Source organism: Ipomoea triloba, chromosome 6 (assembly GCF_003576645.1).
Source record: "Ipomoea triloba cultivar NCNSP0323 chromosome 6, ASM357664v1".
NCBI classification, from domain to species: Eukaryota; Viridiplantae; Streptophyta; class Magnoliopsida; order Solanales; family Convolvulaceae; genus Ipomoea; species Ipomoea triloba.
Window position 1 is genome coordinate 7,752,544 of NC_044921.1, and position 12,894 is coordinate 7,765,437.

Consider the following 12,894-nt stretch of genomic DNA (forward strand, 5'->3'; position numbering starts at 1 on the left):
TTCATTGCACTATTTTCTCCTCGAACTAAAAAAACTAATGCAGAGTAAATCAGTAAATGTCTAAATGAGACAATTCTTGGAAAAATCCATGTGCAAAAAACTTATTCTTAGAGCTTTATTGAACTGTAAAATAAGGAATTAGATAATTATTCAATAAATTTTGAATATTATTATAATAGAATCTTAGCATCATTGGCAAGACATTGCACCTATCCAACGTTAAAATGACAAAACCTTAATATATGCAGCTTTTTTGAAACTGAAACTTCCTTCCAGATTGCTGCTGATGGGTTTTCATCATTTGTTCTCATGAAAATGGAAGCAAAAAGCTGTATATAAATGAAGAGTAATACTTCCTAAAGAATCATTTTTGGTTCACTTGCATTCCATGGATTCTCCTTGACTGTTCATCTACACAAAATTGTCTACCGTCTAACATATCTACTACTTGTACACTACAACCTCCAATTTCATGTTGCTTTCCAACAAAAAAGGGCACTACATCTGGACCCCCGGGGACTTCTCCACCCTGTTCTTTGCTCACTTGCAAATTTTCATTGTGGGGGCGTCTGATTTCCATTCCCGGGTCGGTGTGTTGTAGGGCAGGGGCGGGGGAGGGCTGTACTTCAAAGAATTCTTCAGCTTTTACGCTACAAACTACTTCAGCTTCAGCTTCACTGCCTGTCAATGATGAAGTCGATTCCTTGCTTGAGAGGAGCTTGGAGCTCTCACCACAGCTTCGGTCATCCACTGACAGCGTGTTTACAGAGTTATGGTGTCTGATTCCCGTTTCAGCGTCGACAGTTGGAAGGAATGAGTCCTCGTTAGAACCTTTTCCGGGTTCTGGAGCTTCTACGTCAAAAACTGTTTCATTCTCGCAGAACTTTGAGCTTTGACCATGCGTATCAGCAACTAGTTCATCCCTCGGTTGCAAGTTCACACTGTCGGAGTTCCTGGTTTCATTATAAGGAGACGAGTTCTGTTGGAATAGTTGATCAGCCTCGGTTGTATGGTCGTTTTCACAGGAAGGTCGGGAGTCAGCTGGATCAACCGCTTTTGATGGAAACGAACTTTGTTGTCCATTTTCATACAAAGACTTCTTCAACCAAACAGTTCCAGGAAACACCATGAGGTTGATGTTGCTCAAGCTCCGTTTCTCGCTATCTTCCAAGTGTTCGAAACCAAAACCTACTGTCCATGTCTCCACTAAACTGGGAATTGCAGATACTACAAGCTTCTCTACTTTGAAAGATTTTAGCATCTGGATCCACAATCAAGTTAATGTGTAAATTTACCCCATCGAGACCGCAAAGAACTTTGAGATAAAAAAGAATATCAAGGGTTGCAGAAAGATTTCAAACTCGGATGCCATTCAAAGTAGATGAACAAGCCGAGCATTCACCAAAAACTTTTCAAAGAGATTTTTTATTTCTTTTTTCTGCAGAGAAAAAACAGTACCTCCTCCAGAGAATTCATTAGGCGCCGGCACATTCCCTGGCGGCGATATTTGCTGCAAGTTGCAATGAGGGGCATCTCTGCAACCGAAGACCCGTGGATCCTGCATCAGTGTCAAATCCGGGGTAATCTTCTACTCGTAAGAAAATTCCAATAAGCAATAAGAGGAAAACTAAACCCTTTGAAACACAGATATATTGCAAATATAGGAATTTGGGCGGGTAACTTGAAGGAATGCCTTTCTAAATTTCCACCGTCTTAAAAGTATTATGACAACAGTTCGACCTTTTGCTGTCAAAACCATTGATAAGTTTCGTGGTTTCATCTGAAATAACATTGACAGAATGGCAGAAACCAAGCGGGAAGGAAACTTGAGAGGCTGGAATTAGTGTTGATTACCCAAAAAAAAAAAAAAAACCAAGAACGAATGAAAAGGAGATGATACACATGCTAATTAGCAGTTAATATAGGTTTCTCTGTACTCTGTAGTCTGAAATTTTGCAGGTATTTTTGGAAGGTTTAATGAGTTTTGTGTTTGTGTTTTCTACTCGAGGGAATCATGATGAATTTCTTGATATCTGTAGATTTATGGTTTGGGGGTGAGTACTTCCTATGAAACACTTTGCACCTTCTTTCAAGTGTGTTTCCTAAAACATTTGCTTATTAAAAAAGGAATGACAAGCATGTCATCAAAAGAAATCATACACCATAAGTTACCTGATTGAAGCTACGCATACCAACACATCGTCTTTCTCCAAGACCACAGTGTAAAACCCGTAATAATTTAGACGTGAAAATTGTGATCTGCAAAGAAGTAAACAGGTTAGTCACAGTGGTTCAACTTAAGAATCAGAAATGTTATTATTAAGATAACCAAACCCCCCATTTTAATTTATATAAGATACAGAAATATGCAACATAGCTCACATCTAAGAACTAGCTTTAGGTAGAAGAGATCAACTATCCATCAGCCAGATGCATATTGCACACTGATGCGTTGATCATAACACAACAGTTCAACCAAAACTTTTATCCGACAGTAGAAATAACTAACAATGACTACTAATTCTGTAAGCCATGTTAAAATGTACGGAGATAAAAGGATAGTTTTCCGTGTTTTCAATCTCCCTTTTGCAGAAGAGAAGTGCAGAAAACAAAATTTTAAGTAGCACCGAAAAAAGTTTATGTCCAAAAGAAAATGCACTCACCCCCAGTTGTAGATTACTTGGGGTATCATGTCTACACCGGTTCTAGGATCCACCATTGGAAGAAAGCATTCCTCCATGATTGTAAGAGCAACGGCTAACTTGGAGTTGCACTCTGCTACCAAGGCAACAAATCGCTGTGCAGAATGAACTTTCAGGTCACCGGGAATACACCTCAGAAGCGTCCAACAGAGGCCATCGGAGAGAAAATTTGTAAGCCCAATGCGAGACTGTAGACCTGAGTATACCTGCATAATACCTTAAGTTATTTTGAAAGGCAACATGAATGGCCATCATCAACCAGATAAAGTACATTAGTACAACAGTGAAATTATTACAGTTCAGTAAAACTACCACAACCACTTCAAAAACAAAGCATTAATTTCCTATCTGCAAATATGAACCTTCTCAAAAGCAACAAAGAGGTTTCCATCTCTCAAATTTGTTTTGTAATACAAGTGTTTGGTGCTTTTAACCTCTAACAAAGTTTGAAGATGAATTTATTGATACCATTTCCATCTCTTTGGGATCATTAAGGAGAATAAGTAGACAAAAGTTCATTCAACAACCAAAAGATACTCATAAAACTAGGCATACAGCATGCTTCAAAGTCATAAATCGCAATTAAAACAGCAGATAATCAAAGAACAAAAACTCCCATTGGATCAAGACTATTTACTCAGAATATCTGTATAACAGGAAACTTCACTATGTATAGTTAGATATTTCCAACTAATACGATGTAATCTTACGCTGGGAGAATCATAGGCATTTAATTGTGTCTCAACATTTCATATTATACTTGACTTTTCAAGAGAGAAGCATATATATCAAAGTGGAAATATACCTCAATTTATAATTGCATTAAAGACCTACTGCAAGAAAGAATGATCTCTAATCCTTTCTTTTTAATTGAACATAATAAGATATCCAATGTTTTACCTCCTGACATCTTTCCCCACAGAACCAGGTCTCAGATGCCTCTCCACCTTCTCTGCCCTTCTCCTTCAAGCATGCCTCATGATCTGTTCATAATTATCAAGGTTATCCAAGACTTAGTTAAAAATAAGAAAATAATGACAGAATTTCTACAAGGGAAAATCCCTGTTTTGGTCCCTCAATTGTTTTGCAACTGTCAATTAACTCAATTTAGTCCCTAATTTTCAATTTGAACCAATGTGATCCTCCAATTATTTTAAATTTCGTCAATTAAATCCTTTAGCCACTATTCCGTCAGTCAGCCATGTTACCCTAATTTCAATGGGCATTTTAGACATTTCTCATTACCCGGTTACCCCCTTCCAACGCCTCCTTCTTCTTCTCTGACTTCAAGTCGGCAGGGGACACCTCCTTCGCCACCAGCCCTCCAATCACTACTAAGTACTAACGCGGTTTCCTCCACCCTATGAACCGAAAAGCTGCTGCAATTGTCCAAAATTGAATCCAGCTCTTTGATCAAATTATCCTGACCTTTGGAGGCAATTGTTAGTCCATAGTTTAACATGTCGTTTCCCATATCCTTTTGTTTTTCCTTGTGTTTATCTTTCTTCTTCCCCTTACCTTTTTCTTCATCACTCGAATCTGAATCATCGTCCACATTTGGAAATTGAAATGAGAAGTCATGCGAATTGTCGAGCTTTATGGAGGCCAGGTCCTTGGTTAACGGCCACTGGATCTAGACTGCAACCCTGGCGAAGACTGTGACGGCGATATCTCCTTGCCAGAGACTGACTAGCGGTGGCAAGCTCGACGGAGTACTGCTTATCGATCAAGTGGAGGATCGCGCCGGCAACAATGAGGGTTTCTTCAACAGCCTCCGGAGACCGGAGGGGCAGATGGGGAATGGTGATAATATCAATGGACAGTTGAAGGTGATAAAAGGGGTAATGAGATATGTCTAAAATGCCCATTAAAATTAGGGTAACTAACGGCTGACTGACGGAATAGTGACTAAGGGATTTAATTGACGAAATTTAAAACAATTGGGGGATTACATTGGCTCAAATTGAAAATTAGGGACTAAATTGACAGTTGCAAAACAATTGAGGGACCAAAACAGTGATCTTTTTCTTTCTACAAAAATGAAAACTTGCCCAAAAAAGAACAGCAGATTATATAGAATATGGACTCTCAAAGACAAAAGAAGAATGCAAATTAGTCCAGTGCTTACATTTATGTTCACACTGGGCACATTTTAATGCACCAGAGGTTGCAGAACTGGATGCCTCATTATCTTTAACCACATCCCCACAAATCTGGCATGTACAATGCGGACAATACCAACTGCCTTCAGGAAGTTCCTGAAAAAACAGGAATAGATAAGGTTAATTTATTCATTCATCAACTAATCACCAATACAAAATGTGTCTCAAAAGCATAAAATGTTAACCTCAATCAACAATTGAATATAACTATAGCTATTAAATGCCTTATATCTTGCCAATTTTTTTTTTTTTTGGTAAATTCACGGGATCTTTTTCTGTCCATTTAACAGTCTAGGTACACCCACAATTCAGAGGTAATGGAAGACGAAAAACCCACAATTCAGAGGTAATGCTTAAAAGTTAAAAATAATTGCTTATTCAAAAGCATATACAGAATAACAATTAATGAATCTAAAAGTGGGGAAAATGACAGAAAAACAAATGGAGACAATGATTATGATCCATCATATTAAATCATCTCTATTAATTTATCAATCAAAAAGTCAAAAATAAATAAAATTCAAATTATTTATAATTTATAAAAATAAAAAATAAAAATAAAATAAAAAAGAAAAAAGCATTAAAGTCTAGCTGGAATCAGATGAAGACTTCTTTTCAAACCTCTGGGATAAATTCTCCAAATCCACTCTCAAAGCCTAGGGCAGATTTACAAAAATTCCACTACAGGTCTGTACAAGAGTCATGACATCACTTAAGAATATTAATATCCTTGCTAGATTTATTTTAAAAGATGCAAATTTTTGGAATTCGGTTCAGTATGTATTTATTGATTTGTCCAAAATGAGACCATGTTTGTATTGACCTTATATTAATCAGTCCTAGGTAAGTCATGCCTAAACTTTGGTAAGTCATTCCGAAAAGCCACTCATTCTTGAATGTTGACACATTCAACACTACTAAAAATGGAATAGCTTTAAGATGGAAAGATCAACTGGGGAAAATCTTTGAAATCCTTTTAATTCTAGCACAGATTCATAGGAACTCCACAACGGATCTATATAAGAGTCATGTCATTTTTAAAACAAGCAACGAATGCATCCATATTGAATAAGCAACTAGCACTTCTCCATAACTGGTCTACCTTTTCCTTAATAAAAAAACTTCACCACAAGTAGCCCTTACCACATGTGCATATAAAAATTTTTTGCTTATTATTCCTCCTCCCATTTAGTAGACCTACTTTGGTTGTTATGTTAAAACTTAAAATTCTAATAAATCAAAATACTTGAGAATAGCTAATTTATTTATATATTCTTAATCTGATGTGCCCATCTTCCCTCTACTTCGTATCTTTTTTCCTTATATCCCACAAATATATTAAATAAAACTTTAGTTAACTACAATACAGATTACATAGCAACTAGAAGAAAAGGGAAAGCATGGCTTGTTTTTAGCTATTTCTATTTTTTAAAAGATATTTCTATCTGTCCATATTCTTCGTCTCTTTCTTTTATTTTTCTTTTTGAAAGGTATGCTTTCCATTTTATTACTTAGAGATCATAATCTTGAGCATGTCTAATACAAAACATGCCATTCTCTGTTATTAATACGTCTCTAAAACAATAGAACAATCCAGATAACCTTCCTGAACAAAAAATTGTGTTTGGTATGGGGTAAAATTAGAGGGGCTGAAGGAAAGATAGCAAAAGGATGGGTAGGTTCCCTGTCTTGATTTTGGTTAAGAAGTGAAAGAGCAAAGTAAGTGGGGAGGCATTTCAAGTTAGCATGTCAACCCTCCAACCTAGGACTGGAAAATGTAAATAACCTTTACCTCCTATAGAAACAAGTGTATACGGCAGACAAGCATTTCACAAAAAATGCTCATATGTTGTCTGCCATATATACAGTTTTTGTTGATAAGTATGTTGTCTGTTAGAAACATGATCAATCATAACCATAAAGACCACTTTTTGTTGCATTAGCACCATTAGCCATTTAAAAACTTGAACTCATTCCTTATTATGCGGGGGTGGGGGGTGGGGGTGGGGCCTTCCTAATAAAGCTTGAACTCGCCTACTTCAAATTTGAAGAAGTGCAGCTCAGATAATAGAACCAAGTGAGAGAATCCAGTGTGAAAAAGTTATAAATAATTAAATATTTATAAAAGGTCTATAACATTTGAAAAGCAATTAATGTATGAGATTACATTTACTAGAAAACATGAAATTAACAGCTAGCGTTCATCAGATGATAACTTGAGAAATCACCGGTCTAGCTTGCTAAGAACAGAATGGAACTGCCAATGTCAATATTGCTAATGTCAAGCAGGTTCACAACAACACAATGTTCAAGGAGAAAACAATTTACACCTTTACTCCCAGGCTCCCAGCCAAGATTTCCATGTGAATCAAATAAAAACTGAGGGACATGTCCTTCAAGATGGATTCAAGTGATTAAACAGCAAGTTATCAGCTTGACTTGTTTCCTCCTCAGGTGAATATAAAACAATTAGAAATCATGAGATGGAGGTTGAGCAGGTGGAAAGGGCCACCACCAGGGTAAGGTGGAAGCACAATTAGAGAATAAACCAAGAATAAGAGACAGAAATATTATACTAAATAACTTGAATAAAGTAATATGAAGATTACAATCACGAAGGGTATTTATACTACCCTATTAGGGGATAGCTGATACAAAATTAGGAAACCTACCATCTCAAAAATTTTCTGGATAATAAGGAAATAAATGTAATAAACTACTTATATTTCTGGTCTAGAAATCTAGGATTCCAAAACTTAAGTTTACAATACCCCCTAAACTCAAGTCAGGAATACTCTAACTATTCTAACAAACCAAGTTGTGCTAGATTCGGAATATGCCTTTCATCACATTGATGATGGTAATCTAACGCAAGCATGATGAGAAATAGATACTATCATATTTTATAAAGAAAGGAAAATCACTTTAATAGATCATGATTCTTGGGAGCAAACAAAATACAAAGCAGAAAATTTAAGCAGGCATTACTTGGGACCAAGTCTCGGTTGAGTTGAATTTATTACACGCAGTTCTAAAAGGAAAATGGAAAAGCAAAGCTTGTAAATTTGTTTTAAAGTAGTAAAGTAGGATGGGTAACCTGCGCATACAAGCATGCTTGATGAAATGTAGATGGACAGTTATCACAACATATCAGCTCACCACCATCACCACAACGCCCACAACTATCATCATTTTGATCCATCTCATCAACTTGTACTGTTCGAGGAGTGGTTTTCTTAGCCTTGTATTCAGCTGACCAAGCCTCAAGCTGACATAATGTGAACGGCTTATCAGATTCCAAGAAAAGATTCAAACAGGGTCTGTTCAACTTGAAACCAGCATGACTTTTGAATGTGGAGATGGATAATACTTCGTCACAGCACTTGCACAATATCCCGTCTCTAGTAATAAAGCCATCTTTCACCACAGAATTGTCCTTTAGATTACGATATTGGATCACTTCGTTAAGAGAAACTACCCCAGAATGAATTAACCAGGACAATACTGTTCTTAAAGCAAAGGCAGGCCACTTTCCCTCGATGAAGTGCTTTCCACCCCTATTAAGGCTTCGTAGGAGTAACTTGCATCTGCCTTTCTGGCTCTTCCTTTTCCTCAGAGGTTTGGATTTTCCAAAGGGCCTCTTTTTTGAAGATTTGAAGGTTTTATTTTTTAAGAAAGCTGAAATCAAAAGATCATCATCCTCTGGACGAAATTTCTTAGCTTTCATTGATCCAATTTTGTGGTGGATTCCCTTTCCATTGGCTTCACAGAATCCATTCGTATTAGATACTACTTTGTCATGCTGATACAAATTTGACAGTTTCATTTCAGATATTTTTCTTGATTTCTTCTGGGCTTTCTTTTTAGATACAGAGCTTGCAGCATAAGATAAGCCTTTGGTCCTTGTTTCTATACATTGAATGTCCACCAGATCATCATTTGAACAATTTGAATCAAAAGCCACAGTCTCCTGCAACACAGAACTCAGCTGATTGGCAATCTTCAAATCAAAGCCTTTTACTTCTTCCTCAAGATATACTAGGGAACTAGTGCTGCTATCTTGATTATTACCAACTGTCTCATATGTTCTTGTCAAAGTTGGATTATTTCCCAAACTGACAGGAACATCAAACAAGGAACTACCAGCCAGCTCAGAGGTACTATCAGATCCACAAGTTGGCAAGGAACTTAGATCAGAAACACCAGTGTCACTCCCTGAGATTTTCCTATATTTAGGAGGTGGCCCATTGAAGGTGTCCAGTAAGGGCATGGACCTTTTATCAGGAGATGGTAAACCATTACCACAGTTACCTTCCCCTCCTTGTGACTGTTTGAAGTCCAGGGAACTTTCATCAACACAGAACTCTTTCTTTATGCACTGATCATTCTCAAGCACACTATCTTCAATAAGAGAAGGGCTACAGGGAAGAAATTTCATACTTCTCTCATTAAGCTGGTTTTCTACAGCCTCTACATATCTGGCAAAAGTTCTGTTTGCTATGACTGTTTTTCCTTCTTTAAGACAGCGTATTCTCTTATCAATGAATACAACATTTGCAAAAGGATCAAGAAGATACCATAAAGTAGCCAGCGATGAAGTTGTTTCCAAGTTAACCAGTTTCTCTTCAATCTCTGCTACCGTACTAAATAGGTCAGACCTAAACTGATTCATGCCAGCCCACACCTTTGACTCCTCTTCCGCTATGACACTATTTTCATCAGTGAACAAACTCTCACCACAAAATAGCCAAGCTCTACGAAATTCCCGAATAGGCCTTCCTTCAGGTGACCTGTAAACATATTCTCCAATACCATTATATTTACTACTCCTTTTACGCCTCCCAATTACCCATCCAGCCGCTCTTAGTAAGCGATTGATATGGTAACGCAGGATAGGACGAGGATCATTTGGAGTATCTTTAATCATAGACAACTCTGCTTCATCTAGTTCCACAAAGCACGAATCCTTCCATTTTGATTTGGCTGATCGAACAACCCTTGAGTTTTTTGCAACAAGTGGAGAATTGCCTGCCAACAACTTGGTCACATGGCTCTCCTGAGAAGCAGGTGAGGTTATTATTTTACAAGCATTCTTTCCATCATTACCATTCAAGTGATACGATTTTAGTTTTAAGTCATCACTTTCACCCACTCCATGTCCTCTGTCCGGCTCATGATGCCCCTTCTGAAGATAGAAACAAGAGGTGACCCCCTGGCTAGTTGATTCAACTACATGAGAAGTCACAATTTGAGAGTGAGCCAAAGTTGTTTGTGGAGGTATAACTCTGACAATACCATCCGAGGAAGCCACCGAGTTTAAACCTCTGACTATAGAAGGCCTGCTGTTAGAAAACTCTTTCTTTTCTTCTGTTTTCCCTGCAGACTCCTCTATGGTACCATAAGAATTCTCACGCACCATCAATGCTGAATTTTCATTGTAGAAGCAACATGAGGTGTTGATTTGCTTCCTGTAGTCACATTCAAAATTGTTAACTCCAGTAACAAGACACCTCTTTTTGCTTTCATCACTTCCAAAGAACACCTCTGAAAAAATCTGATGCTCATTGGTAGAACCCTCGAACCCATCATCACACAAATTATCAAATTCTTTGGGGAACAACATAATTGCTTGGTATAGCTTTCCTCAATATTGCAGTGCACTTACCTACAAAGTAAAATTTTAATTTAAAACACAAATGCAGTATTTCAGGTTTCCTTATTCAATAAATACAAGCAAAAGAATTTCAAAATCAGTCACTACCAAGAGTAGCTTATATTTAAGTTTCCCATAAGTTCATTGCTACTAATCTACTATTTCTAGTTCTAGGACACTGCATGAAAATGACACAAATAAAAAATGTGTTTCTTGTGTGCATAATGAAAAGAAGATTAATCCTGCCACAAATGCATAGATAGTATGATGTCCTTTCAAGATTAAAACATGTACTATCATTTATCCTCCATATCAAATTTGTAAATGTGAAATGCCCTACATTTTAAAGATGTCATTTAAATTATACACCCATTTCCAGAAACCGCATTTTAAAAACATTTTCCCCGAATAAAACAGTGTAAATAGTATCATATATGAAAAGATATTACTCCACTCCATACAAATTATCTATTCTTATCAAATCGAGAACACTTCAGAAACAGAGGCATTTCAATCTAGTATTTAAATTACAAATCTATGCTCCAATATATTCCCAAAGAACAATGAAAGAAGAGATTTGTGCAAATGACATTGAAAAATAAAAGAAAAGATCTATTCATCTGTCTATCTATCTATCAATCAAGAAGTATCGAATGTGTCTATGATGATTCCATCTCTTGAGAAGTCCCTCATTTAGTCATTTAAATGTTTGTTTCAATATGAAAATTGATATTAGGCATGCAGGCCAAATTCTTGCTAAATACATCTTCATAAAGAAGATATGAATTAGAGAACAGTGTCACCAAAACTATAAGTTCAACTTCAACTTTCCAACTCCAATAGTCCAATGTAATAGAATTCTAAACCAAAATGTGAATGCATGCCAGAATTTAGAAGATATAAAACCCAGAATTGGAAAGTGGCTGAAATTTGAAAAGCCAACTTATATATATATATATATATATATATATATATATATCCAATGCAGCACCCTTGTAAACAAGTGCACACGTATTCACAACATAAGAACCTTAAACTATGCGAATACATCCCAAAAACTACACACATAAATGTAAGTTTAGCTTGAACAAAATTTAAAACAAGACCAAGTAAATAAAACAACAAAGTCAAATGAAACAGGAAGACCCACAGACAGAAGCCCATATCTGAAAGTTAAATGGAATTTGAAAATCTGAGAAATGAAACCGGAAGATTCTTGCGTTCCCAGGTAAAAATCCACCCACAGAATAGCAGGGTCGAGCCTTTGGTATTCGAAAACCGCAAACTCCCACCCACATTCAACCGCATTTGAAGGAAAATCAAATTCAGACTCCAATGAAAGACAGATTATAAGAGGAGAGGAAACATCCTCGAATTCAACAAATCAACAAGGCGAAATACACTTAAAGGAACAAAAATCCGCACATCAAGTAGAAAGATCACATCTTTTAAGTTCAAGAAATGAAGAATTCAGACTCGCTTTCTTTCAATCAGTTGAAGTAGAGAAAAGGGAATCCTCACCTTCGCAGTAACGTCGGAAATTAGGGTTCTCTTTGAATCTACATAGCCAAGCTTCTGTACCAAAAGGGCAACGTTTCGCTGAGCCCCATTTAACACAGAAATCGCCAGTAACTCTGAGTAAACAAGTTAGGGTTTGGATTTGGATTCGGAAAACCCGGGTTCTGCCCCAAAGTCACAGACAGATGTCAAGCAAGATTTGTCATTTTCTCTCTCTACCATCTCTACAATGTGAACGTATGACATTTATGTACTCAATGCTGTGTCATTCCCACTAAAAAGCTTCGCTTTTTTTTTTTTCCTCTTATCTTCTTATCTGCCTCTCTCTGTTTATCTTAGTTAGAGTTTGCTTAGTACTCGGCAATGGAATTGCCTTAATTGATCCAACTCATTAAAGCTTCACACTGCCTTTTCTTTCCTTAAATTTTAAGGCTCAAACATTAATCATCATTAGGATTATGTGGACCATTGAGGGTTTTTTCGATTGTCGAAGAGTTTTTGTAAGTGTGATTAAAAAAGAGAAAATGAGAGGGAAATGAAAAAGAAAATAAAATAAATTTGATTTATTAAAAAAAAAAAAAGGATTTGTTAGGCGCGCCTGACGCGCTCAGGCTGGGCGCAGTGTTGAAAGCCACACGACAAGTTGGCGATGGAGAATCAATTCACAGCGGCCCACATTTCTGCAAAAACCATTTCATTTGCAGGAGATTTATTTTCCCTCTCTCTCCTCCATAGTGTCATTTTTTTCCTCAATATCCATGTAAACTATTGAGGTAGTTGCTCTAAGTATACCCTACATTGCTTGTCCACTTTCAAATTATGTATCTGCAATTGACATATTCTATACATACAATTAATA

At 36.8% G+C, this 12,894-nt stretch overlaps 1 protein-coding gene across 1 annotated transcript; it reads right to left on the reverse strand.

Moving 5' to 3' along the window:
* Nucleotides 1–146: 146 nt before the first annotated feature.
* LOC116021994 (increased DNA methylation 1) lies at nucleotides 147–12,356 on the reverse strand. Its single transcript, XM_031262533.1, has 8 exons — nucleotides 12,039–12,356; nucleotides 7,962–10,529; nucleotides 4,831–4,960; nucleotides 3,603–3,685; nucleotides 2,664–2,908; nucleotides 2,173–2,259; nucleotides 1,459–1,558; nucleotides 147–1,261 (listed from the first exon to the last, which is right to left on the reverse strand). The coding sequence occupies exons 2-8, from the start codon at nucleotides 10,485–10,487 to the stop codon at nucleotides 365–367; spliced, it is 4,068 nt and encodes a 1,355-aa protein (XP_031118393.1). The 5' UTR covers nucleotides 10,488–10,529; nucleotides 12,039–12,356; the 3' UTR covers nucleotides 147–364.
* Nucleotides 12,357–12,894: the final 538 nt, after the last annotated feature.

Excerpts from the sequence above, each read along its gene's own strand:
- LOC116021994 (XM_031262533.1), bottom strand. The coding sequence starts at position 10,487 with ATGTTGTTCCCCAAAGAATTTGATAATTTGTGTGATGATGGGTTCGAG. Across the intron at positions 4,961-7,961 it reads AAGCATGCTTGTATGCGCAG|GAACTTCCTGAAGGCAGTTG; the intron begins GTTACCCATCCT and ends CTGTTTTTTCAG. Across the intron at positions 1,559-2,172 it reads GTATGCGTAGCTTCAATCAG|GATCCACGGGTCTTCGGTTG; the intron begins GTAACTTATGGT and ends ACACTGATGCAG.